The sequence below is a fragment of the Nicotiana tabacum genome, chromosome 15 (genome assembly GCF_000715075.1).
Source record: "Nicotiana tabacum cultivar K326 chromosome 15, ASM71507v2, whole genome shotgun sequence".
Lineage (NCBI taxonomy): Eukaryota > Viridiplantae > Streptophyta > Magnoliopsida > Solanales > Solanaceae > Nicotiana > Nicotiana tabacum.
In genome coordinates, this window is record NC_134094.1 from 131079624 (window position 1) to 131107457 (window position 27834).

General features: G+C 35.7%; 2 protein-coding genes and 1 pseudogene across 8 annotated transcripts; 2 read left to right on the top strand and 1 right to left on the bottom strand.

Annotated features, from left to right (window-relative positions):
• The first annotated feature begins 1416 nt into the window (after nucleotides 1-1416).
• Nucleotides 1417-22210, top strand: LOC107810586 (putative late blight resistance protein homolog R1B-23). 7 transcript variants are annotated; one of them, XM_075231295.1, is made up of 7 exons: nucleotides 1417-1695; nucleotides 4022-6513; nucleotides 6615-7903; nucleotides 8186-8299; nucleotides 8943-9059; nucleotides 9593-10135; nucleotides 21937-22210. In XM_075231295.1, the coding sequence occupies exons 2-3, from the start codon at nucleotides 4043-4045 to the stop codon at nucleotides 7747-7749; spliced, it is 3606 nt and encodes a 1201-aa protein (XP_075087396.1). In that variant the 5' UTR covers nucleotides 1417-1695; nucleotides 4022-4042; the 3' UTR covers nucleotides 7750-7903; nucleotides 8186-8299; nucleotides 8943-9059; nucleotides 9593-10135; nucleotides 21937-22210. The 7 variants fall into 7 exon arrangements, with proteins under 7 accessions (XP_075087396.1, XP_075087390.1, XP_075087397.1 ...); XM_075231289.1 differs by having other exon boundaries at nucleotides 1417-1672; nucleotides 3820-6513; XM_075231296.1 differs by having other exon boundaries at nucleotides 1417-1672.
• On the top strand, nucleotides 7811-14642 carry LOC107810582 (putative late blight resistance protein homolog R1B-12; annotated as a pseudogene).
• Nucleotides 20352-27048, bottom strand: LOC142169863 (uncharacterized). Its single transcript, XM_075231801.1, has 2 exons — nucleotides 26716-27048; nucleotides 20352-20540 (listed from the first exon to the last, which is right to left on the bottom strand). The coding sequence occupies exons 1-2, from the start codon at nucleotides 27046-27048 to the stop codon at nucleotides 20352-20354; spliced, it is 522 nt and encodes a 173-aa protein (XP_075087902.1).
• Nucleotides 27049-27834: the final 786 nt, after the last annotated feature.

Consider the following 27834-nt stretch of genomic DNA (forward strand, 5'->3'; position numbering starts at 1 on the left):
TTGGGACCGGGCACAGCCTGGGCTAACCCAACTAGTATATATATAACGGGAACTTTTATAGAAAAAGTTTCATTTTACCCCTTAGCTTCTTAGACAAATAATACTATTTGAATGAAAAGTAGAATCCCTTGACAAGACCGTAATAAAAAAAAAGGGGGAGGTAATCAATTTCTATATTAAAACACAATGAATCCCTTGTTGTTACGTGTCAAAGCAGAATTTAACTTATGGGTATGAGTTTGAGATTCTAGTTATTAAATTCTAAATTAATAATTTATATATATTTAATAAATTTTAAAAGATAAATACATGGTTTGAATTATAATTACTGGGTTTGATCTAACCCGTAACCGATATTGTGGCTCTGCCTCTTTTTGTTACGGTGATATTTCCTTTTAATATTTCTTAATCCTCTAATCTCCTTCTAACTGTCCCGCTAACAATTCAATTAATCTATCAGCTCACGTTAACTAATTACGTAGGTGTGTCAATGGATATTTAAAAATGACTAAACCGACCGAACCAAATCGAATTTTAGGTTTCTTTTAATAAAATCGTAGGTTTTTATATCAATCTATAATTGTACCCATAATTAGGGTAGGTTTTTTATTTTACGAAAATAAACTGAAAAAATACCGAACCGTACCAAATAAATTACAATGTGAACTATATATTTATATATTAAGTTTAAAAATAATAAAGCGTTAATTTTTTTCTTGGGCCTTGGAATTATGAAACAGTTACAAGCCAACTAGTAATTAAACTCAAAATCCTAATTCTCAAACCTATTATGCTACTTCTATTGAAACTAAATTATTTTCAACATGTTCACTAGCAAGAAACAAGGTATTGTAGTGATTATGAGTAGCAAACTACAATGTATTGACTTCGTATGATTTTGATTTATCTTTTTGAACATTTAATCTTCTATAGACTTTATTCTTGAATCCAACTTAGTTAATATTTTTCCACTCGTGTGATTTATATTATTTTTTTGTATATTTAGAATAGTTGATGGATCTATACTCTAACCATCTTACATATTTTCTTAATTCATCACCTTTTAAACTGTAAAAATGTCTAGAGAGTTTTGCTAAGTCATATAAAAGTACGTATGTTATTGCATTCTACTTCTACTAGTGAATTTTACATGACATTAAAAATAATTACCGAAAATTAACGAACCGTACCGATATCGAAGAGAAACCGATATGACTGGGACGGTTTCGAAAATCTAATTTTGGTTATATATAGTAGAATAACCAAAAAATTGGTATAACACAAATTTTATAAAATAACCGGTCGAATTGAACCATTAGCACCCTTATAATTACGTAACTAATTTTTATCAGCTAATGAGTAATATGACCTCCTTATTTACATGCAAAGACAAGTATACCCTCTTCTATTCAATGTCACATGACACAGGCGAGTTCATCTGTTTTCCCCAAAATCCAAAATGGCCTCTGTGATTTGCTCAAATCAAATGGCAGGTAATTCAAATCTCCCAAGCACATATTCACTCACACACTCAAAGAAAAACAAGCGGAGAGCGTTAGAGACTGAGATGGCAAAGCGGCGTAGGAGAAACTATGCGGACGAAAATGGATGAACTTAGGTTAAAATTGAGGTTCCCATTCGTAATCAGTCGATTCAACCAAAGCCCAATCATGTAAGGAACTCTTCAATTCCTGGGTATGTTTTTTCTCCAATTGCTAATTTGAAGTCTCTCTTTTATGGTGAAGAATTAATATCATTATCTTTCATCTGGGTATAGTAGCTAAAGGTATGCAACAGAAGTTGTTTGTGTCTGTTTGTTTTGGTATATGAGCTACATATATATTTGGGGCTTCTTTTTTGTTTAACCATTTGGTACTGATATTCGTAACTCATTGTGCCCGATTAATCTAGATTGGCTAACCATGTAAAGCTCATTTTAAGGGAGAAACGCTATTTTTAGGAAGTTTTTCATTCTCAGGCTCAAACACGATATATCTGGTTAATGGTATATAATTTGGGGGTTGATATACTGCAGCAGCGGAGCTGGGACTATGAGTTGTTACACTCTAGATGGGTACAGCATGTTATATATTTCATTTTTTTTTTTACTTTCAGGATTTGAACAAATCGGTTGGAAGTTGACTAGTAGTAACATAATTAAATGTGGCAAAGGAAAGTTCGGTACCAATCATAAATAAAAGATTTTTAATTTACGCTTCATACTTGCTGATTCGATGGAAATCTTAGGCTACAAATACATTGATGAAGAGGGGAAAAAATTCGTTTTCAGAAAACAAAACATGTAGAATTATGAAAAAGAATTTGGGAAAAAAATTTACAGGAAAATGGGAGGATATGAGTAGGTTATAAGTTGGAATTAGAGATTAATTTGTGTCTCAAGGTTATGTTTACATCCCCTTAAGATGCTGCAGAAATTAAGAGAAAAAAAAATTAGTTTTTACAAAGCATGTGTTGTCTTTTTTTCTCTCAACATGTTTTCACGATGTTAGTTGACCTTTCCTAAATAGATTGTCTTAATTCATCTTGGTTTTCTTTTAAAGCAGAGGGAAGCAAAAGGACAAATGTTTTCGAGTTGATTTTCTATGGAAGCAAGCTACTTTTCTTATATTTTCTGTTTAATCTACTTTCATTATTTGATTCCTTACTGCTAATTGCTTATTTCCTTAGACTGTAATTTTTTATTGCGCTCCTTCCAAGTTGAACAACAGTTATATAAGCTACCTTTAATATTTCTAGACTTCTTGTTTTCTCATTTAATAAATTGATACTCTTCGATTTGTGAACTTGATGGTTGATTACAAATGTGTTGTACTCTATTAGTTACTGTTTTCTTGTCATGTGATTATTCAGATCCAATATTTTTTGTATTGTTTCGTGTAGAGCTATTTATTTCCATGTGAAATGACAAATAATATCCATATATATGATAGAAGTTTCCTTTGATATGTCTAAAGTCTAATGTCATTCTGATAATTAACAGATCCATGTATATACATGTGATACAATAATTTTATATCCATGTTATATGACTATTTCTAATGGTGAAAGATGACTTTATTATTCTTTGTCCTTGAAGTCTACCATCTTTAATATTATAATTACTAAGAAATGTAAATTGCTATAAACTTGTCATTGCACATGATAACAAAAGGAATCTCGTGCCACATGCATTCCATACTTTAATTACTCTATTTTTATAATCTAATTTCGGAATTCAAAATTCTGAAAAAGGGTAGATCATCTCTCCTTCGGTTGTATGCTTTTAGCTTAAAAAAATTGCAGACTTGCTGGTTTTAGTCGGTTTTTCTTTTAGTACTAGTCATTAACTTATGTGCCTTGCTTGAGCATCCTTATCAGGTGTTGAGCAATTTGCATCTAAAAAGTACAACTTTTAACTGCATACATAGTCTACCAATATTTGTTTAAGCTGTAAAACCTCATTTTAGTTGACCAATCCTAAAAGAAAAGAACTTGCCCTTTATAAGGGTCAAGAGCCATATGAAACAGAAAAAATAAAAAAGAAACAGAAAAAAAGAATGATTTGGTAAATGATGCTGCTCTTTGTCCTTAATTAAAGTCAGCTTTAACGTGACAATTAATGCAAATTGCTGATATAAAATGTGAATGGAAATTTATTGAGTGGTTATATGATAGCTGGCAACTAATATAAAATTCCAAACAAAGAGGAATCCAAAGAGGGAAAAAAAAGAACCTCCTGAGTAGTATAAAATGTTATTTTGAATGCAAAGGCTTAGTATCAAACCATCTGAATTGCTCTCTCCTTCTTCCCTTTTGCAGTTCAACTTCATCACAATTTCTTTTGATCACTCACCACTTCTGAGAAAAGATGTCTTCTAACCAATTTCTGTCTTCAAAGACTCGTCTTTTTGAGCATCTGCAACAACTTGACAATATTTTGTACTTCCCTGAAACTTTTATAGATATGGTCAAATTCTTAAAAAACGAATTCAAATTTCTGGATATCTTTTTCCGCTTGCAGAGCTTCACAGATGAACCCAACATGCTAGATGTCACTCAGAAAATCCACTCTCTTTTTCGAGATGCTGCAGTTGAGTTTTCTGAATTGCACCTAGCCAACTACTGTGATTTCTATAACTCGGTTCAAAATGAGATTTGGTTGATTAAGATGGAAATTAAAGCCAAATATTCCTTTCCTAAAATATCATTACCACTTTCAGCCAACAAGGATGGTATTGCTATTCCCAAATTTGTAACAGAATTTATCCATTCCATGGCAGAGAATCTTCCTAATCTAGTGAAGATTGATGATTCACGTTCACTTCTTTTTGTTCCCGAAACAATGGAACATGTGGAAGTTATTTTAAAGGAAGTGAACTTGCTGCATAATTTCTTCTGCTTTGTTTCAGAGAGGTTTGTAGAGCCTCAGAGCCAACATCATGTTAATTTCTTCACTCATGTTTTAGCTGTGGCTGGCTACGCATCAACGTTTTTCTGGTTGTATTTACCAGACTTGGCTCCAGAAGAAATAAATGTTTTGCTTTCTGATTTCTTGCGAATGAGGATTAAGCCCATTCAACCATGCATCCGCGAGATCTATGTTAATGTCTTGCAATCTTTGAAGGCGACAATACAGTCAGGATGGTATCCCAACATCCAACATGAGCCAGCAGCTGACACCGAAGCCAGTTTTGTGAAGATAATTCTACACAATTTGGTGGAACTGCCAGCTAATAGCAACTCCAGTCAGAGAGTTGCTTTGAATGATCACTTGGCAAACCTTCAGGAGATGCTCAACCTCTTGAGAGCCAATATCATCCATGTGCCGATACGAGATCTTGAACTTCTGTCAGTTCTTCGATATATTGACACTGTCATTATTGATGTCGGGCTTCTCGTTTATTCCTTATATAAAGGCGAGGATGAGGAGAAGGAAGACATATCACTTGCAGAAGTGAACCCTGCACAAGTTCTCGATCAGTTGCCGGGTAACATTCAACACATAATTAGCGCAGTGATTTATCCCACCATTCGGAAGGCGTTCCAATCTAAATTGCCAGGGATTAATGGACTAGGCTATGTTGATTTCCTTTTAAACAACTTGAAGGAGTTCCAAAGCCGCCATTCAGATTCACTAGCTTCTGTCACGAAACAACTTCAAATCATTCAGAAGGATTTTGAGGGCTTCCAACCTTTTCTGAAGGCTGTTTCACAAGAGCAACACAATGACCTCGAAAAAATTCAACGTTGTGCTACACAATTGATTAACAAAGCATATGAGGTAGAACACATTGTTGATGCTTGTATATGCAAAGTTCATGTCTGGTGCCTAGGGCATTGGCTCTTGGATATCATGGAGGAGATTACTCTTATCAAAGCAGAGGTAGCAGATATTCAGGGGAAAAACATAGTTGAGGATGCAATGGATACCGGCACAATTCATACATCATCAAATTTGGCAAGGTCTCCAATGATGAATGATGAATTTGTGGGTTTTAAGGACGTCATAGAAGATCTAAGATACCTACTGATAAGAGGAACCAGAGGGCGAGATGTTGTATCAATTGTCGGCATGCCGGGTCTAGGAAAGACGACTCTAGCCTACAGACTCTACTCTGACAGGTCAATTGTTTCTTACTTTGACATTCGTGCAATGTGTTGTGTGTCTCAAATATATTCACGTAAGCACTTGTTACTGGCAATTCTACGTGATGTTATTGGTGAGGATTATAAACGTAGAGAAAATCATGCTGATGAGTTAGCTAATGAGCTTCGCAAAGCTTTATTCTCCAAAAGATATCTCATCCTTGTTGATGACGTGTGGGAAGCTAGTGCGTGGGATGATCTAATAGGTTGTTTTCATGATGGCAATAATGGAAGTAGAATCATTCTAACAACCCGAAATCATGAAGTAGCTAATTACGCTAGATCTGAAAGTGATCCCCTTCAACTTCGTATGTTTAACGATGATGAAAGTTGGGAGTTACTCCGGAAAAAGGTGTTTGGTGACGAAAGCTTTTCCCCTCTCCTAACAAAAGTTGGGCAAAAAATAGCAAAAAAGTGTGGCCGGTTGCCTCTTTCAATTGCTTTGGTGGCTGGTATTCTAGCAGAGACGGAGAAGAAAGAAGAATGTTGGGAACAAGTGGCCAACAATTTAGGTCCTCGCATTCACAAAGACTCGAGGGCCATTATAGAACAAAGTTATCAGATGTTACCCTATCATTTGAGGTCTTGCTTTCTTTACTTTGGAGCATTCTTAGAGGACAGTGTGATTAATGTTTCAAAGTTAACACGGTTGTGGATCTCCGAAGGATTTGTAAAAAGTTGTGAAGGCAAGAGCTTGGAGGATATAGCAAAGGGTTATTTGGAAAATCTTTTTGGAAAAAATCTAGTGATGGGAACTAAGAGGAGCTCGGGAGGTGAGATCAAAGCATGTCTCATTCATGACCTATTGCATGATTTCTGCAAGGAGAGAGCAGCGGAAGAGAATCTTCTCATATCGATCAAAAGACGGTAATATACCATTTAGTGGCACTCTTTTGGTTCAATTAATTAAGTGGTTCATGTTATGTTGACAAGTAATCTTATAATTTTACTAATTTCTATATTTGCAGTGATCAAAATACTAATCCTTCTTCCCGCGTTTACTGTCACAAGCAACTTGCTCATCGCATGTCCATTTATGGTGAAGACTATCATATTGGAGAATCAAGCTCGTACTTGTCACATGTTGGTTCTTTCATTATGCATAATCGTGTTCACCTTACATGTCACGAACTCTCCCACATTTTTTTCACCTACAAATTTCTGAAAGTGTTGGATTTAGAGTTCACTTGTATTGATTCTTTCCCAACTGATCTAGTTTACTTGAGGTATCTTGCTGCAAAAACTTCGAAGTCGTCGATTTCATCATTCATAGCCAATTGTTGGAATCTTGAAACTCTGATAATACACAATGATGAAGGCAAAATGTCAGTACCCATTACACTGTGGGAGATGATTAAATTGATGCATCTTCATATTTCGAAGTGCAGCTTTACCATAGAAAATGCAGAAGAATTACATGAGAACTCAAAAACACTTGATGATCTGAAAACTCTTTCCACTCCAAGTTTTTCTTGTGTCGAGGATGCAGAATTGATGTTGGGAAAAACACCTAATCTTCGGGAACTGAGATGCAGAGTCAAGGGTGTTGACAACTTTCAGTACTATGTACTGAATTTTCCAACAGGGATTGAAACGCTGAAGATTCATAATTCAAATCCAAAGAAAAAAATCCCCTTTTGCATCTCTGCGCCAAATCTCAAAAACTTGAAACTAAAATGGTTTCACCTGTGTCCTCAGCACTTATTAGGAATTGCTTCACTTCAGAATCTTCAAGTACTCAAACTGGAGTGGGTGTACTTTAAAGATAGGAAATGGAAAGTGAGCAATGGCGAGTTCCCTCAACTCAAAGTCTTGAAATTATACAATATATTCTCCTTACGAGAATGGACTGTTCCCGATGATGCCTTTCCTAACCTTGAACACTTGGTTTTGCGTCATTGCTACTCTCTTGAGGAGATTCCTTCTTGTTTCAGAGACATCTCTTCTCTAAAATCCATTGTGGTAAGGATATGCAATGATTCTGTCGACAAGTCAGCAAGGGATATTTGGGAAACGCAAGTTGAAGATTATCAGAATTCAGAGTTCCGGGTCTCTATCACTAGCAAAGTCAGAAATGTAATTAAGGGGTCTCAAAATATATAAAAGTGAAGGGGAGTCAACATATAGTATATATGCATATAATTTTTTTTAACCTACCTACATAATGTATTTTTGTTCCGCCAAGGGGTGTTTGCTATAAGGTGGCTCCGCCAATGGTCTCTATCTTCTAGAGAGGAAAATAACAATTCAGACTAAGGTACACTAATCAGAAAATTTTACTGCGTACATTGAAGTTTCATTTTAAAACTTTGTTAAATCGATTCTCCTATTTCTCTAACGCAACGCCTTTTACTTATTATTCCTTTTGCTTGAAATCTTGGATAAAGCTTTAGTATTATTATTATTAAAAAGAAAAACTTTAAAAATAGATCATAACTTTTTATCTACACATTTTCTTCATGTAGGCTTTCTTGTTTAATTAGATTTTAACACTTAAGTTTACAACTACTGACTTAACTGATCTCTTTTTCTCCGATAGATGATAATGATGATGGTGTTGCTGCTGTTGCTGATGATAATGGTGATGAAGGCGATAACGAGGAGGAGGAGGATGAGTATTAGCCAACACAATTTGAAGATCATGAACTTTTAGGTTAGTGTGTGTTTTTTTTTGTTTTTTTGTTTTTTTTGTTATTATAAGAAGGGCAAAGGTCCAAATATGTCCTTGTACTATACGAAATTGAGCACATTTGCCCTTCGTTAATACTTTAGCTCAAATATGCCCTTACCGTCACATAGTTGGTCCATATATGCCCTTAGAGTTACACAGTTGGCCCATATATGTCCTTTTCGAAACGGCATCCACCCAAACTAATTAGCTCTTTCGTTAATTGTATTAAAGTGTATTACAAACACTATTTCCTTTTTATTAGTACTTTTTTTCTTTACCTTTCTCTTTTCTATCTTCTTTTTTCTTTTCTTCTCTTTTTTTATATCCACATGTGACTGATAATTGTCTATCCATGTTATATGACTATTTTTAAGGGTGAAAGATGACTTTGACTACTCTTTGTCCTTGAAGTCTACTATCTTTAATATTGTAATTGCTATGAGAATGCAAATTGCTATAAACTTGTTATAGTGGAGTACAACTAAAATATAAGTAGTAATAGTAGTTATGGAATATAAAATTCTAAGAAAAGAGAAGAAAACCTCCTAAGTAGTATAAAATGTTGTTTTGTATGTAAAGGCTTAGTATCAAACATCTGAATTTCTCTCCTAATTCCCTTTTGCAGTTCAACTTTTGAGATGTCTTCTAACCGATACTTGTCTTCAAAGAATCGTCTTTTTGAACGTTTGCAACAACTTGACGATATTTTATACTTGCCTGATACTACGAAAGATACAGTCAGGTTCGTTAAACGGGAATTCAAATTCCTGGATATTTTTCTCAGCTTGCAGAGCTACACAGATGAATGTCCCAACATGCTAGATGTCGTTCAGAAAGTCCAAGCTCTGTTTGAAGATGCTCTATTTGACTTTTCTGAATTACACCTAGCCGAGTACTTTGATCTTTGTCCCTTTATTGTACAAAACAAGATTTGGTTGATTAAGATGGAAATTAGAGCCAAATACTCCTTTCCTAAAATATCATCCTTACCATTTTCAGCCAACAAGGATGGTATTGCTGCAATTCTCAATTTTTTTACTAAATTCATCGATACTGTGGTAGAGAATCTTTGTGATCTAGTTGATGATTCTTGTTCACTTGTTTATGTTCCGGAAAACAAGGAACATACTGAAGATGTTTTAAAGGAATTGAAATTGGTGCAATATTTCGTTTGCTTTGTTTCAGAACCTCAGAGCCAATATCATGTTAGTTTCTTCGCTCATGTTTTAGCTGTGGTTGGTCATGCATCAATGCTTGCCTGGTTGTATCTTTCAGGCCGTGATGTGGTTGTTCTAGGTGAAATCAATGTTTTGCTTTTCTTGCAAATAAGAGTTAAAGCTCATTAGCACAGTGATCTACCCCACCATACGGGAGGCGTTTCAATCTATATTGCCTAGGATTCATGGACTAGGCTATGTTGATTTCCTTTTGAACAACCTGAAGAGTTCCAAAGCCGCCATTCAAATTCACTAGCTTCTGTCACGAACCAAATTCTAATAATTCAGAAGGAACTCGAGAGCTTGCAACTTTTTCTCAAGGCTAGTACAGAAGGGAATATTGACCTCGACAAAATTCACCATTGTGCTACACAATTGATTGGCAAAGCATATGAGGTAGAGTACATAGTTGATGCATGTATATGCAAAGAAGCTCCGAAGAACACTAGTACGTCTCATGCGTCATCAAGCACTCCAAGGATGTCATAGAAAAGTTAAGAGACCAACTAATAAAAGGAACCAGAGGGCGAGATGTTATTTCAATTTCTGGCATGCCGGGTCTAGGCAAGACGACTCTGGCCTACAGACTATACTCTGACAGGTTAGTTGTTTCTCACTTTGATATTCGTGCATAATGTTGTGTCTCAAGAATATCCACGTAAGAACTTGTTATTGGTCATTCTATGTGATGTTATCGGTAAGGACTCTAAAAGTAGAGAAAGCTGCGGTGATCATGAACTAGCTGATGAGCTTCGTAGAGTTTTACTCTCCAAAAGATATCTCGTCCTTCTTGATGACGTGTGGGAAGCTAGTGCTTGGGATGATCTAATAGGTTGTTTTCAAGATACCAATAATGGAAGTAGAATCATTGTAACAACGCGAAATAATGAGGTTGCCAATTATGCTCGATTTCGAAGTGATCCCCTTTCCCTTCGTATGTTTAACGATGATGAAAGTTGGGAGTTACTTCGAAAGAAGGTGTTTGGTGAAGAAAGATGCTCCCCTCTCTTAAATAATATTGGGCAACGAATTGCAAAAAAGAGTGGTCGGTTACCTCTTTCAGTTGCTTTGGTGGCTGGTATTCTTGCAGATACAGAGAAGAAAGAAGAATGTTGGGAACAAGTGGCCAATAATTTAGTTCCCCACATTCACGGCGATTCAAGGGCCATTATAGAACATAGGTATGGGATTTTACCCTACCATATAAACCTCTGCTTTCTTTACTTTGGAGCAGTCTTAGAGGACAGTGTGATTAACGTTTTGAAATTGACACGCATGTGGATCTCCGAATGATTCATAAAAAGTTGTGAAGGCAAGAGTTTGGAGAATATAGCAGAAGGCTATTTGGGAAATCTTATTTGAAGAAATCTAGTGATGGGAAATAAGAGGAGTATTGGAGGTAAGATTAAAGCATGTCGAATACATGACCTATTGCATGATTTCTACAAGGAGAGAGCAAAGAAAGAGAATCTTCTCCTATGGATAAAACGGTAATTTACCAATTAGTGTTCAAGTTGTATTTACAATTAGCCGTATAATTTTACATACTCCTATGATCTGAGAACTCTTTCCTATCCATGTTTTTCTTGTGTCCTGGATGTGGAAATGATTTTGAGAAATACACCAAATCTACGGGAACTTAGATGCCAAGTCCAGGGTACCAATTTTTACTATAGAGAGAAATTTCAAAGGCAGACTGAAAAGTACTATGTATTGAATTTTCCACCACAACATGAAATGCTGCAGATTAGTCATAAGTCGCCATTTCACATTGATGAAAATACCCTCCCCTTTTGCATCTCTTCACCAAACCTCAAAAACCTGAGACTAGAGAAGTTTCACCTGCATCCTCATCACTTTTCAGCAATTGCTTCCCTTCAGAACCTTAAAGTACTCAAACTGAAATACATTCTGAGTGGCTATATAAAATGGATGTGGGGAATAAACCTCCACAGAAATAATATTTACGGTAATAAAAACGAAATAGTAACGTAGCACCGAGATACGGTAATTAACAAAAATAAAAGAGTGACAACTGTTTAACCAAAAAATAAGATCTTTACTCAAAGTCTATTTTTAGAAGAACTCGGGTTATTGATAACAAAAAAATTCCGTACTTCCTCAGAAATAAAGTTGACAAAAAGTAACTAAAAAGAAAGAATAATTGATTGCACTGAATAAGCAAGAGAAAGTGAATATATTTCGATAGTACTCCGAACGTGTCTTTACAAATGAGATTCTCCTCCCTTATATAGGAGTTTACAAATATAACGTTTCCTCCTATTTATGGCGGAATCATTATGAGCTTTAACGACATTAATTGTCCATTATGATTGGTAATCGTAACTATCTATGAAGATTTTGTAACGATTTTGATTCCCCTTCTTCATTAATTGTAGGTCCGTGAATCTTCCCTCTTTCCAGTCTTGATTCATTCCGCCCGTGCCTCCTCAGCAATTATTTTAGGTTCGAACGTTGGTTCTCCATTATCTCGTGGGTATTTGCCCCGTACCTCTTGCGCTTCATACATCTTTTAAATGAAATATGTCATTTGTCATTTTCTCATTGTTCCACGTATCATGCTCTGTCAGCTAAATATAATTCCACGTGTATCATTTATTTACAACCAATACAGATAGTCCCCCACTTTCTGAATATTCTACAATTGAATATTCGGTAAGTGGTATATATTTATGGCGAGAATTCTTTGCCGCCATTTCCCAAGCATCATTGTGCTTTCTTCAGAATTAACGCGTCGTATGTCACCTCCATTTAATGCATATGCCACATGGCTTTTGATTATTGGTTCTGTGGCTTCTCATCGTTTTTAGGACTTTTCATACTTCTTAGGTTTTATGAAACCTTTATTCTACATTGTTCTTCTTCTTCATTCTTCCTTCTTTTTTCGACGCATATTCCTCTGCTAATTCCTTATACAACCATGTCTTCATCAACTCCTGACCCTTGCAAAGTCGTAATTGTTGATGAACTTGCTCCTTCATCTGCTCCTGTGAGAAGTAGAAGATGAGGCAAACTTTGTAGTTTAGGTTCGTTGTCCACTCGTAGTTCTTCATCTCAAACCACTACTCCCACTTCTTCTTCTTCTAAACCTAGGGCTTCTTTAACCCCTAGATCTTCTTCTAGAAATAGGGAATCGAGTGAATCTATACGTGAACCAACGGTTGATTAAATTGTTCCACATGAATGTTCTTTCTCATCTGATCGAGAAACCATAAGAAATCAAGTTTCTCCTTTAGCTTCTCATGATCGTACAGATCTTTATCCTACTCAAATTACCACTGGTTTAATTTCTCTTGTTCGAAGAGAATATAACTGGAAACCTTACTTTCCAGTTTTAGTTCCTGATCCAAACCAAAGAATAACCTCATATCAGGCTGGTTATTCCTTTATCTATACATATCCTTTCAATTTAGGATTTAGACCACCCATTGACCCAGTAATCATTGAATTCTGCCGCTTATTTAATGTATGCCTGGGACAAATTGGTCCCATTGTTTGGAGGGCTATTGTATGCCTTCGTTACCTATCTAACTTGGCTCCCCTGCCTTTCACCTTTCATCATTTGCTTTATCTTTATTCCTTCAAATTATTTCGTGAAGGGGTGTTTTCACTTGTGGCCAGAAGCAAGAGGGTATTGGTTAGCCCCAAGGATGATAGAGATAGTGGCTGGTATGCTCGCGTTGTAGCTGCTCTCACAAGTGCTTTGGTGAGTGAAGAGAATATGCCTTTTCCAGAAAAGTGGAATTTTGCACGTAAGTGTCTTTCCTTTACCTTTTCTTTTCTTTCTTGAAACAAGAAACTTTTAAACTCATGTCTACTTTTTTAGCAACCATGGAAGTTTTCGAGGAGATTCCTAACTTCCGTGCTAGGGTAGAAAAGTTATTGCCAGTTGCCCCTATGGAGAGAAGGTCTTGGAAGTACCTTTCTCAAAAGTTTGGTTAGAAAGTCAAAACACGGTACAGAAAGTCTCTGGTCAAGCTGATGTATGGTTGAAACCTTTGCTTGGTCCAGTAGAGAAGGCAGAATTGGAGAGTCACGGCTCATTGACTTGGATGAATGATATTGTTCATTCATCTCTGAAAGTTCGAGTTTTAGCTTCTTTTCTTTTTCTTGTTGTTGTTTTCTTTTATTTAACCACAACTCCCTTCCTTTCTTTTGTAGATCAATTTGATAGGCACAAAGCTTATGAAAATGATTGTTCATACCGAGCAATAAGTCATTGATTACGGTACCGAAGCTGACAACTGGAAGGAGCAATTTGAGGGTCTTCAACTGGAGAAGGAAGTTTTGGATGAGGAGAAGAATGCCTTGGAGCAACAAGCGAAGATGGTTGCGACTGAATTAGCAATTGAAAAGGCATCTTCAAGTCAAGTTGGCAAAGACAAGGATATCCTTGAGTCTTCATTCGCTGAGCAGCTTTCGAAAGCCATTGAAGAGATAAGGGGTCTGAAGGAACTTCTTAACCAGAAAGAGACTTATGCCGGAGAGTTAGCTCAATCACTTACATAAACTCAAGAAGATCTTCGTGCCTCTTATGATAAGATAAAGTTCTTGGAGAGTTCTCTTGCCCCTTTGAAGACTGCCTTCGATGCTTCCAAAATTGAGAAAAAAGAGATGAAGGCTGAGATTGATCAGTGGGAGAAAGATTATGAAGCTCTTGAAGATAAGTTGATACTCATTGTGAGTTGGGCTTTTTGAATACCCTCCTCGAAATTTTGATAGAGGCTAACCATGAAGGCTTCGACCTGAATGTTGAGATCGCCAAAGCTAAAGAAACGATTGAAAAAACTCAGCAAAGTCAAAGCTTTTCCTCACCTGAGGTTGGTGTTCCCGAAGGTGATGATCCTATTCCTTGTGAAGTTAGTGCTCAAGCCCCTACTCCCCAAGCTGAATCTTCTCCCATTGCTGATGATGCCATCTTGGATGCTGCCCCTTAGTTTTATTTGAAACTTTTTGATGGGAATTTTTTTTTTTTTTTGGAATGGATGTTAGTTTTTACCCCTATCTTGTTTTGGGGTTTGATAACAAAAAAGTACCTTAGTTTTGGTCAAGTTTAATATATAAATATTTGCTTATTTTGATGTTGAGTTTTTGTTTTACTCTTTGGTTTTTAAACATGTATTTAAAATGCTTTAATATTTTGTGATTTTGATAGACACGAATTTTTATAAAAGAGGGCCCTTTTATAAACGATACTAATGAAGAAGACGTCTCAACTTCATATTGGTGTAAATATATGAAAGTAGTAGAAAAAAGAATATTTTGAGGAAGTTTCATGAATAATTTGAGGAAGTTTCATGCTTTGTACTTTCAAATTTTATATAACACTTTTCATGTATACAAATAACTTTTTGTACAACATCTACAATTCTTTCATAACTGTTTTCTTTGTAACAAGTTTCAAAATTTCGGGTCTATTTAGTAACTTGTGACTAATTATTGCCCTTAACCTATAAACTCGTAGGAACTTGAAATGTATCTTGTGTCCATATTGTATCTTTCCCGCGAGTTTATACCTTATCAAGGCTACTTCAAAGTTTTTTGGCTCTTGATTAGCTCTTGACTTTTGACTTTTGGGCTGATTCAAGCTTGAATTATGACTTTTAGTCTTCTTTGCCTTTATATATACAGTCCCCCAAGTGTTAGAGCTTTGAAGTATGAAACCTCGAGCACTTGATTGTTCCTTCCATTTGGTCAATTTCCTTAAAAGGAAAATACATACGGGACTCGGAGGTATACATTTAGATGATGACTGCTTAACTCTTTTTATTTCCATCAGAAAGGTTGTAACTTAGACCGGGAATAATTCTGTATTCCGCGTGTCTTTAGGGTCTAATGTCATCATTTGGTATGGGCTAGCTTTTTGCCTATCATCTAAAATTGTTAATATAATTTAAAAGAACAAAATAAAATCACAGTTGAGCGATACCTGACCGTGGGTACTTCCTTTGCCTAGAAGTAATACTTCTTTAAATGAACAACATTCTAATTCGACGGTAGTACCTTGCCTTCCATGTTTTCCAACTCATAAGCCCTTTTTCCAGCGATGCTTCGAATATTGTAAGGACCTTTCTAATTTGGACTCAACTGTGGGCCATTATCACATACGATTTCTCTTGGCACTCCAAATCGGCATATAATGTTTTGCCAAATAAAGTCCATGACTTCCTTCTCTCGTACATGTTTGAAGGCTCCTGCCTCTACTCATTTGGAAAAATAATCTGTTAATACTAGCAAAAACCGTACGTTTCCTTTAACTTGTGGTAATGGTCCCACGATATCCATCCCCCACTTCATGAATGGCCATGGAGAAATAACCGTATGTAATAGCTCTGCTGGGCGATGCATGTTATTGCCATATCGTTGGCATTTATCACTCTTTGCCACAAAACTTTCTACATCTTCTTCCATTTTCGGCCAGTAGTATCCTGCTCTAATTAAAGTCTTTACCAAGGATCTTCCTCCTGCGTGATTTCCACAATGTCCTTTGTGTACTTCTCTCATCACATATTCTGTCTGAGCAGGTCCGAGGCATTTTGCTAAAGGTCCTCTGAATATTTTTCGATATAAATTTCCTCAAATTAAGTAGTAACGGGCAGCTTTTCGTCGAAGTAACTGAGACTCTTTCTTGTCTTCAGGTAAGGTTCCATACTGCAGAAAATTAACAAATTCGTTTCTCCAGTCCCAAGTTAAATTATTGAAATTTACCTCATTTTTATCTTGGTCGAGTGTTGGATGAAACAAATGTATCACGATAGCGTTTTCTGCATTTGTTATTTCCACAACTGACGCGAGATTCACTAGTGCATCTGCTTCCGCATTCTCTTCCCTGGGTATTTGCACAAATTTTCATGTCTGAAATTGTTTTATCAATTCTCGTGCCTTTTCCAAATATTGCTGCATTCGTGCCTTTCTAGCTATATAAGTCCCCTGCATCTGGTTAACTATCAGCTGGGAATCACTTTTAATTATGATTTGCTCTATAGCCAATTTTCGTGCCAGTTCCAAACCTGCAATTACAGCCTCGTACTCTGCTTCATTATTAGTAATGGGATAGCATTTTATTGCTTGTCTTATACTTTCTCCCGAAGGTGGGATTAAAACAATACCTAAACCTGCTCCTTTAACATTCGAGGAGCCATCAGTAAATAGAGTCCATGTACCTGGATTAGAGCCGGTGAATACATGTAGTTCCTTTTCTGTGCCAAGAACTATTTCTGTGCTAAAATCCGCTACAAAATCTGCTAAAATTTGTGATTTTATTGCAGTTCTAGGTTGGTACATAATATCATATTCACTGAGTTCTATAACCCATTTAGCCAATCTTACTGACAATTCTTGTTTATGTAGTATATTCCTTAGAGGGTAAGGAGTTATTACAGAGATAGGATGACATTGAAAATAAGGTCTCAACTTTCTGGATGCCATAACTAATGCTAAAGCAAGTTTTTTAAATGAGGATATCGAGTCTCAGCATCTAATAAAGATTTACTAACATAATAAATAGGAGATTGTTTACCTTTATCTTCTCGTACTAAAACTACACTTATCGCCATTTCTGATACTGCAAGATGGACGAGTAGCCTCTCTCCATCCTTTGGTTTATCTAGCAGGGGTAGATTTGACAAATATGCTTTTTAACATTTTAAGGGCTTGTTGACATTCATCAGTCCACTCAAATTGATTTTGCTTTTTCAATACTGAAAAGAATTTAAAACCTTTCTCCGAAGATTTGGAAACATATCTTCCCAAAGCTGCTATTCTCCATGTCAGCCTTTGTACCTTTATTTTGCTCGTGAGTATATCTGAAATTTCTTCAATGGCTTTGATCTGCGCAGGGTTCACTTCAATGCCTATACAAGAAAACCTAAAACTTACCTGAAGTCACGCCGAAGGCACATTTTTCTGGATTTAATTTCATATTATATTTGCGAAGAATTCCGAAGGTGCTTGAAATGTGTTGAAAGTGATCTCCTGCTCGTGCAGATTTGACTAGCATATCATCGATATAGACTTTCATAGTCTTTCCCAGGTGTTTTTGAAATATTTTGGTCACCAATCTTTGATACGTGGCCCCAACGTTTTTTAAACCAAAAGGCATAACTTTGTAATAATAAGTTCCCATGTCTGTAATAAATGAAGTTTTTTCCTCATCTAGGGGATCCATCTTTATTTGATTATAATCTGAATATGTATCTAAAAAATTCAACAGCTCATGACCTGCGGTAGAATCAATCAATTGATCTATATGTGGTAAAGGGAATGAATCTTTTGGGCAAGCTTTATTTAAATCAGTATAATCCACGCAAACCCGCAATTTTCCATTCTTTTTTGGAACTACCACAGTATTAGCTAACCAATTCAGTATTTTACCTCCCATATTGAACCGATTTTTAAAGGTTTTTGTATCTCATCCCGAATCACTTGATTTTTGAAGGAGCCTTGCTTCCTCTTCTTTTGCTTGACAGGTATGTACGAGGGATCTCCATTCAGTTTGTGGGTCATCTCCTCCGGAGGTATACCTGTTATATCTGAATGCGACCAGGCAAAACAATCTGCGTTAGCTTTTAAAAATTCAACTAACTTACCTCTCATTTCTGGGCTCAGCTTCGCTCCAATATTAACTTTTCGGTCTGGCCATTGCTTGAATAGTACAACAGCTTCGAGTTTTTCAATTGTTGTTTTGATGTTTTCATTCTTCTCTGGTTCTTGAATGACATCGGGTCTGAATTCTACATCTGTTTGCCTTGAGCCACTTTCAGCTGAGATCTGATTTACCACATCTTCGACGAGATTCTTGTTCGTATCTTCATTCATCGTGCGCGAATCTACCACTGAATTGATATTTTTAGAAACCTGTTGATCTCCGCGGATTTGACGAATTCCCTATTATGAAGGAAACTTAATGGCTTGATGTAACGTAGATGGTACAGCATCCATGTCATGAATCCATGGCCTCCCAAGTATCACATTATAAGCCATGTCCGTATCTTTTAATTGGAATTTCGTATACTTGATAACTCCTTCTGCAAATGTGGTAAGCACTATCTCACCTTTTGTAATAACGGTTGAATTATCGAATCTAGATAAGGATCGCGCTTTTGGTACTATCTTGTCGCCCATTTGCATTTCATTCACCACTTTTAGAAGAATAATATTCACGGAGCTACCTGGATCAATCAAAACTCGTTTTACATTAGTATCATGTATAAGTAAAGATATTACCAGTGCATCATTGTGAGGGATTATCAAGCCATCTGCATCTTCATCATCAAATGTTATATTATCTTCCTCCAAAACTTGGCGAACTCACTTCCCGTGGGTCACAGTGAATTTTGACGTCTTTTTCGCAGTTGTGTATGTTACACCATTGACTTCTTTCCTTCCGCTTATCACGTTAACTGTTCTTTTTGGAGACGGAGGTTTTAGAGGTTCTTGTCTATTTTTCATATAAGATTGCTTGCCTTTCTCGCTAAATAAGTCGGTTAAATAGCCTTGCTTTAGCAAATGCTCTACTTCACCTTGTAATAATCTGTAATCCGTTGTTTTATGGCCATGGTCATTATGAAACTCGCACCATAAATCTGGATTTCTTCAGCCTGGGTTTGATCTCATTTCCTTTGGCCACCGCACCTTATCTCCCATACTCCTTAAAATAGCTACCAACTCAGATGTGCTAATATTGAAACTGTAATCACCAATCCTTGCATTCGTGTTGGTATCTCTATCACGTACATCCCGTTCTTTTCTGAACCTGGATGATGATCCCGTATCTCTATTCCTCGATCTAGGTTCAGACCATACATTTTCTGGTTTGAACACCCCCTCTCCCCCCTGCGGGTCCCATATAAGGCTCGTACCTATTTTTACCAGACCTTTTTTCAGAATCTGATCGCCTTGAATTTGTTCTTTCATCAACCCTTGACTGTGCAACGATGTCTTCTTCAATCAGTAGCTTGGTATTGTACCTGTTATATACATCGTTCCATGTTGTAGCAGGGAATTCTCGTAAGCTTTCCTTGGGTCTTCTCGTGGCTTCTGAGCTCTTTTCATTCAAATTACTTGCGAACGCCATGGCTGCCCAATTATCAGGTACTCGTTGAAGCATCATTCTTTCATGTTGAAATCTATCCACAAATTCCCTCAGTAACTCAGTATCTCTTTGTTTTACCTTAAAGATATCTTCCATCCTTTTTTCAACTTTTTGAGCTCCCGAATGTGCTTTTATGAATAAATCTGCAAGCTCAGCAAAAGGATCAATAGAATTTTCAGGTAAAAGAGAATACCATGTTAATGCCCCTTTCGTCAGTGTTTCTCCAAATGTTTTGACCAAAACTGACTCAAATTCTTGTTTGGTCAAATCATTGCCTTTTACGCCTGTTGTGAATGCAGTTACGTGATCTAGTGGATCAGTTGTTCCATCATATTTTGGGATGTGCATTTTGAACTTCTTAGGAATGGGTAGTGGGCCGCGCTCGACTTTCAAGGTTGTTGTGAATATTTATCGATATCCACTCCCTTAATCACAGGTGGTACGCCAGGTATTTGTTTTATGCGGTCGTTTTGCTCTTTCATCTGTTTCTGCAAAGTTAATACCACATTTTATAAATCAGAGTTATTTGGTGTACCTGACCTCCCATCATGTGATTCATTGGGAGTTACCCCGCTTCCTGAATTGGCAAGCCCCGAGCGTGGATTTTCTATAGTTGTCTTATTATTTGGGGGAGGAGTTGGTGGTGCAGTTGGCAATCCCCTAAAAACTCTTGGAGAGCATTGCTCACATGTTCAGCGATCAATTATTTTAAAGCATCTTGCTCGATAGTCTGCTCATCTCCATGTTCATTTGTGTGAGACGTGGATCTTTCAGGTGTTCCTTCTCGAGAATGGCATGAAGATTCCTGTGGTGAAGGAATTGGAGGAGATCGTCCCTCCTGTTGGTTATTTTCATTAACAGTTGACATGATTTGGTTGTGAGAAAGAAGGATCTGGAAAGTAAAAAAGATTATCAGATTCCCGGTAACGGAACCAATTTGTTTAACCAAAAAATTATATCTTTAGTCAAAGCCTATTTTTAGAAGAACTCGGGTTATTGATAACCAAATAATTCCTTACTTTCTCAGTAATTCATTTAAAAGGAAATAAAGTTGACAAAAAGTAACTAAAAAGAAAGAATAATTGATTGCACTGAATAAGCAAGAGAAAATGAATATATTTCGATAGTACTCCGAACGTGTCTTTACAAATGAGATTATCCTCCCTTATATAGGAGTTTACAAATATAATGTTTCCTCCTATTTATGGCGGAATCATTATGAGCTTTAACGACATTAATTATCCGTTATGATTGGTAATCGTAACTGTCTATCAAAATTTTGTAACGATTCTGATTCTCCTTCTTCATTAATTGTAGGTTCGTGAATCTTCTTCTTTCCAGTCTTGATTCATTCCGCTCGTGCCTCTTCAACAATTGTTTTAGATTCTAACGTTGGTTCCCCATTATCTCGTGGGTGTTTGCCTCGTACCTCTTGCGCTTCATACATCTTTTAAATGAAATATGTCAGTTGTCATTTTCTCATTGTTCCACGTATCATGCTCTAATACAACAACGACACCAAGATTTGAAAAGTGAGAAATGGGGAGTACCCTCAACTCGAAGTCTTGGAACTAGATGACCTCCGCATTGGAGGATGCATTGTCGAGGACGATGCCTTTCCTAACCTTCAACACTTGATTTTGCTTGAATGTAAATCTCTTGAGGAGATCCCGTCTTGTTTCGGGGACATCTCTTCTCTAAAGTCTATTAAGGTAGAGGAGTGCAACGAATCTATCAACAACTCAGCGAGGGATATCTGGAAAACACAAGTTGAAGATTATCGGAATTATGGTTTCGAGGTCTTTATCAGCGCGACAAGGCATTACTATTCATATTCAGGTACAGTATTACTTAGACAAATCTGTAGACTGGAGCTCAGTGATAGCTTAATTGCAGGAATCTGTTAATGTTTTTAGTATTTTATTTATTAAATCTTGTAAAAGCTCTTGAAATAGAAGTACTATCAATTAAAAATATGAACTGTAGCAGTAAATTGAAGATGGATGTATGCTAGAAGCCTATAGTTTCTATCAATATAAGCAATTAATTAGTAATTCCCTCCTTATAAATATTCTGTTGTCAAAGTAAATGCAGATGATTACAAACGATTTATAAAAAGATTTATTCTTCAAACAAAAAAGTTTACACCTTTAATATGTCATATAGCTTTAGCTTATATGTCAATTTTTTTCTTCTTAAATTCCGGGTCCAGTCAAACACCTTCATAGGAAATGAGACGGAGGGAGTACTACGTTGAGCTATTAACTCATTGGGACTTTTTTCTACAGACTATGAAGACTGGAGCTCAGTGATAGCTTAATTGCAGGAAGTTTGTGAAGAGCTCGAGGATTAAGCAACTGAGTCAGGAGCTTTACAGAGAAGCTCGAGAAGATCAACAATGAAAAAGTAAGAACGAAAGAAGATGAATTGAGCGAAATTAGAGAGGAAATTGTAATATTTTCTATTGAAGATTGTAATCTGTACGTTCAGATGTTTTATTGTGAATCTGTTGAATTACACTGAGTAGAATCCTGTCATAACAACTTCTAACTAACTCTGACTTACTACTATTGTTGACTTGGCATTTACTAACTGTTATCTCCAGCTACATTTTGTGTATTGCTCGTTGTAGTCTATTTTGAACGTCTGCAACAACTTGACCTATTGCATGATTACTGCAAAGAGAGAGCAAAGGAAGAGATTCTTCTCCTATGGATAAGACGGTAATATACAATTAGTGTTACTCTTTTCATTCAATTGATTGAGTGTTTAAGTTACATTGACGATAAATATAATCCTATGATTTTACTAATTTATGTATTCACGTGAACTAAAATGCCAATCCTTCTTCCCACAGTCTATTGTTCACAGCTTGATCATCGCATTTCCATTCATAGTGAAGAGTATCATATTAGAGGATGGAGCTTGGTCCGCCATATGCTGGCTCTGTAGTTGTGCATAACGAAAGCATTTCACCCGGGGTGAAGCTACATTCTCTTAAGAGTGATCAATTGACCACCCTTTATCGAAGTTACATTGTGTATATAAGTAAAATATTAGGTTTTAGAGGTATATAATATATACTGAACACTCTCTGTCCGGGAATATTTTTTACTTCTTTCAAGTTTGAACACCCTTTCTGGCTTCGCCACTTATTTCACTTGACGCCATCCCCCACATGGTTCACAGCTTCAAGTTTCTAAAAGTGTTGGATTTGGAGTTCTGTGTTATTCCTTATGATTTCCCAGCTAATCTAGTTTGCTTAAGGTATTTGTCTTCAACAATTGTGGAGTTGCCCTATTCATTCATAGACAATTATTCGAACCTTGAAAACTCTACCAATATTTGTTTGAGTTGTAAAACTTCATTTTAGTTGACCAGTCCTAATAGAAAAGGACTTGCCCTTTAGAAAGGTCAAGAGCCATGTGAAACAGAATAAATAAAAAGTAACCGAAAAAAATGACTTGGTAAATGCTGCTCCTCTTTGTCCTTAAAGTCAACTGTAACGTGAAAATTAATGCAAATTGCTGATATAAAATCTGAATGGTATTATGAAATATAACTCAAAGTAACAATATAGAACAAGGAAAAACAAGCTAAGAGATATAGAGAGAAAGAGAGGAAGAGAGATTCTTATTTCTTCTTCAATTGTGTATTTTCCTATCTATTACAAGGCCTTTATATAGGCATGAAAAGTGAAGAAAAATATGTCATTGAATATGTCATTAAGCATAGAAATATGTCATTGAATATGTCATTAAGCATTTGAGAAGATCATTGAATACAAAGATCTTTGCAATTTGATTGAAAACATTTCTCGGAACTTCGAATTATATGCGTCAAGCATTTTAAATCCCTCGAAAATTTTCATGTATATCTCATTATCAAGTGAGCCGTAAAAGTAGGTTGTGACCATATCCATTAAATGCATGTCAAACTTTTCATGAACAACAAAACTAATGAGATAACGGAACGTTATAGCATCCATAACAGGAGAATACGTCTCTTCATAATCGATATAAAGCCTTTGTGAAAATCCTTATGCAACAAAGCGTGCCTTATATCTTTGTACCTCATTTTTCTCATTCATTTTACGTACAAAAACTCATTTATACCCAATAGGCTTAACATCATTTGGTGTTTGGACTACAGACCCAAAAACTTCACGTTTCGCAAGTGAAGTTAATTCTGCCTGGATAGCGTCTTTCCATTTTGGCCAATCATTTCTCTGTCTACATTCATCAACAGATTTTGGTTCAAGATCCTTATCTTGTTGCATTATTTCAACAACGACATTAACATTATCGATAACAATATTATTTCGGTTCCATCCTTTTTCCGTTGAGACATAACTTATTGAGATCTCTCCATTCTCATCATTTTCAGGTACCTGAACCTCCCTTGAGATTTTATCATTTATTATGTCTTTGTGCTCTTCTTGAGCCACTACCTCCATATTATGATCACTTTGATCATTTGCACCTTTTTTTCCCGAGGATTTTTATCCTTGGAACCGATTGGTCTACCATGTTTCAAGCGTGGTTTAAACTCATTTGCTTTAATTGATTGTCTTACCGGGATTTCAACTCGAATTGGAGCATTAGCAGCTGGAATATGTGACTTAGTCACTCTTGATAGGTCAGTGAATGCATCTGGCAGTTGATTTGCAATATTTTGCAAATGAATTATTTTTTGAATCTCTTGTTCACATTGATTTGTTCGAGGATCTAAATGAGATAGTGATAACACATTCCAATCTATCTCCTTTCTTAGTTGCTTGTTTTTCCCCTAATGTTGGGTATACTGATTCATCAAAATGACAATCAGAAAATCTTGTCGTAAATAAATCTCTAGTCATAGGCTCCAGATATTTTATAATAGAAGGAGATTCATACCCAACATATATCCCCAACCTTCTTTGGAGACCTATCTTTGTGCGTTGTGGTGGAGCAATTGGAATATATACCGCACAACTAAAGATTCTAAGATGAAAAATATTTGGCTCCTGACCAAAAGCCAATTGCAATGGGGAGACTTTATGATAACTTGTGGGCCTTATCTGCACAAGTATTGTTGCATGCAAAATAGCATGACCCCATACTGAAATGGGGAGTTTTGTTCTTATAAGCATTGGTCTAGCAATTAATTGAAAACGTTTGATCAATTTTTGCTAGACCATTTTGTGTATGAACATGAGCAATTGGATGCTCAATTTTTATCCCAGTTGATATACAATAATCAGTAAAGGCCTGAGATGTAAACTCACCAGCAATATCAAGACGAATTGTCTTAATTGTATAATCTGAAAATTGTGCTCTTACCTTTATTATTTGAGCCAACAATCTCGCAAATATCATATTGCGAGTTGATAATAAGCACACATGTGACCATCTTGTAGATGCATCTACCAAAATCATATAATATCTAAATGGTTCACATGGAGGGTGAATGGGCCCACATATATCACCTTGTATACGTTACAGAAATGTAGGGGATTCCATCCTAACTTTATTAATTGATAGTTTAATAATTAATTTGCCTTGAGAACATGCAACACAAGAGAATTCCTTAAATTGAATAATCTTTTGGTTATTCATTGAATGTTCATGTGAATTCTCAATTATTTTACGCATCATAGTAGAACCAGGATGACCCAACCGGTCATGTCAAATAATAAAATTATCTTGATTGGTAAATTTTTCATTTACTATGGCATGTGTTTCAATCCTGATAATATTTGTGTAATATAAGCCGGAGGAAAGAACAGGTAACATTTCAAGCACATATTTCTTACCCGACTTTATTGTGGTAATATAAAGATATTCAATCTTTTCATTATTTGCAGTCTCAATGTGATATCCATTTTGGCGAATATCTTTGAAACTTAGTCAGTTTTTTTGAGACTTACTACAATATAATGCTTCATTAATAACCAAATTTGTTCCTCCGGGTAGTAATAAATTTGCTCTTCCTGAGCCTTCAATTAATCTTGTACTGCTAGATATTGTATTAACATTGGCTTCTTTCATCATCAAATAAGAGAAATATCTTGTATCTCTTAAAATAGTATGTGTTGTAGCACTATCCAAAAGACATATATCATCTTTATTGATCGTGGATCTAACTGAAAACTGAGGAATTTTCATATTCTTCGTAAATAAACAAAAAATACATCATAATAAATACGAAAGACTATAAATAAAAAAAATATTAGAAATTACACGAGGAATATAGAAACTAGCATATATGATGCTTTAGGAAAGTACACGTAAGAAGAACAAACTACATAAAGACATAATATGAAAATAACAATTTTTCTTCAAGTTTTATTCCCCAGTAAGATAATCACTTCCTCAGTCAATATCCTCAAAGAAGTTCCAACTTCTAAATAAGTAATATTTGCAAGGCCTCCAAAATCATCATCTTCATATGCAAGATTTGCCTCAACATCATCATATTTGTTTGAGGGGCCTGTTTTATCATCATCATTTTGAAAAGTCAAGTGTGCCTCCACATTGTTATCTTTTCTTTTATTGGATGCTTGATAAAGTTTGATAAAATGGTCAGGTGTATGACAAACACATGCCCAATGACCTTTCATACCACACTGTGGCAAATATTAACTCTGCATTTTAAAGAATTATTTTGAGGATCCTTATTGTTCTCTTGTTTATTTTAGCCATGATGACGATAATTATTTCGTCCCCTTCCATGTCCTTGTCCACATCCACGACTTGTCCACGACCACGACCATGATAATGATTTTGTCTTCTTTCAAACTTTCGAGTAGCTGCTACCATATTCACTTCGAAAAATGGTACAGATCCAGTGGGACGAGCTTTATGATTTTTCATTAAAAGGGTATTATGTTGCTCAGCCACCAGGAGGCATGATATTAATTCAGAATGTTTCTTTAAACCCTTTTCAGGGTATTATTATTGCAATACCATATTTGAGGCATGAAAAGTATAAAGAGTCTTTTCTAGTAAATCCTCATCATTCACAATTTTTCCACATAATTTAAGTTGGAAAATTATCATGAATACAACAAAATTATATTCGCTTACAGTTTTAAAATCTTGTAACTGTAAGTGAATCCATTCATATCGAGCTCTTGGCAATATCGTTGCCTTAAGATGGTCATATTGTTCCTTCAAACTGCTCCATAATTCAAATGGTTCCTTTAGGGTTAAGTATTCGGTCTTTAACTCTTTATCGAGATGATGGCGAAGGAAAATCATAGCCTTTGCTTTATCCTGGCATGATATTTTATTTCCTTGTATAATAGTATTTTCAAGAGCTTTTGCAGCAAGGTGAATTTCAGCATCAAGGACCCATGATACATAATTCTTTTCGGAGATGTCAAGTGCCACAAATTCAAGCTTCGATAAATTCGACATAATGAAAACTATCATTAAAAAAATAGATAAATTAGAAGCAATTTGGGTAATTATAAAACAAGAAAAAAATAATAATAAATCATGTAATATGGTATTCATATTTATATAAACAGAATTCAACAAATTTTTGAATCAATAAAATTAACCAAAAATTTCCGTGGCAAATTCTTAATTGAATTAAGAGAAAAATAAACAAAAATAGAGGTAAAAGCTCAGCTGTAGTTATGGTAAAGTCTTGTTACGAAATGATTTAATATACGTATTCTATATTTTCTTATAATATCTTAATAACAATTTTATAATGATCTTACAATCTAAATTAACTGGTATATGTGCAGATTAGCAATCAACCTTGGGAAAAAGAAAATTATCCAGATGTAATAATAATGCTATGGCAACTTTAAAAGAAACATACCGGAAAGCAGGATTTCAACTTCACTAATCGAGCAACTTTCAAATTACAAGCTATTGTAACCTAAGAATTAAAATCTTAATCCCTCACTCACTTGTAATAACTCTATTATAAGCCTCTTTGTAATAGCTCTATTACAAAGTTCACAACTCGACTAACTCTAGCCAAGACACAAACACAAAGTTTATGATTTTACAATTTGTTTCCTACACAATGCTTCTAGCTATGCTAAGTAACAATTACAAGTAAATCACATTAATAAAGGTACAACACAACTAGGGACATATAATAATATAATGCTGGAAACTCATCCTTCGTTATGTTGTTCTTTTGTTCTTGAAGCCTGGAAATCACTTGCAAGCCGTCAACACACT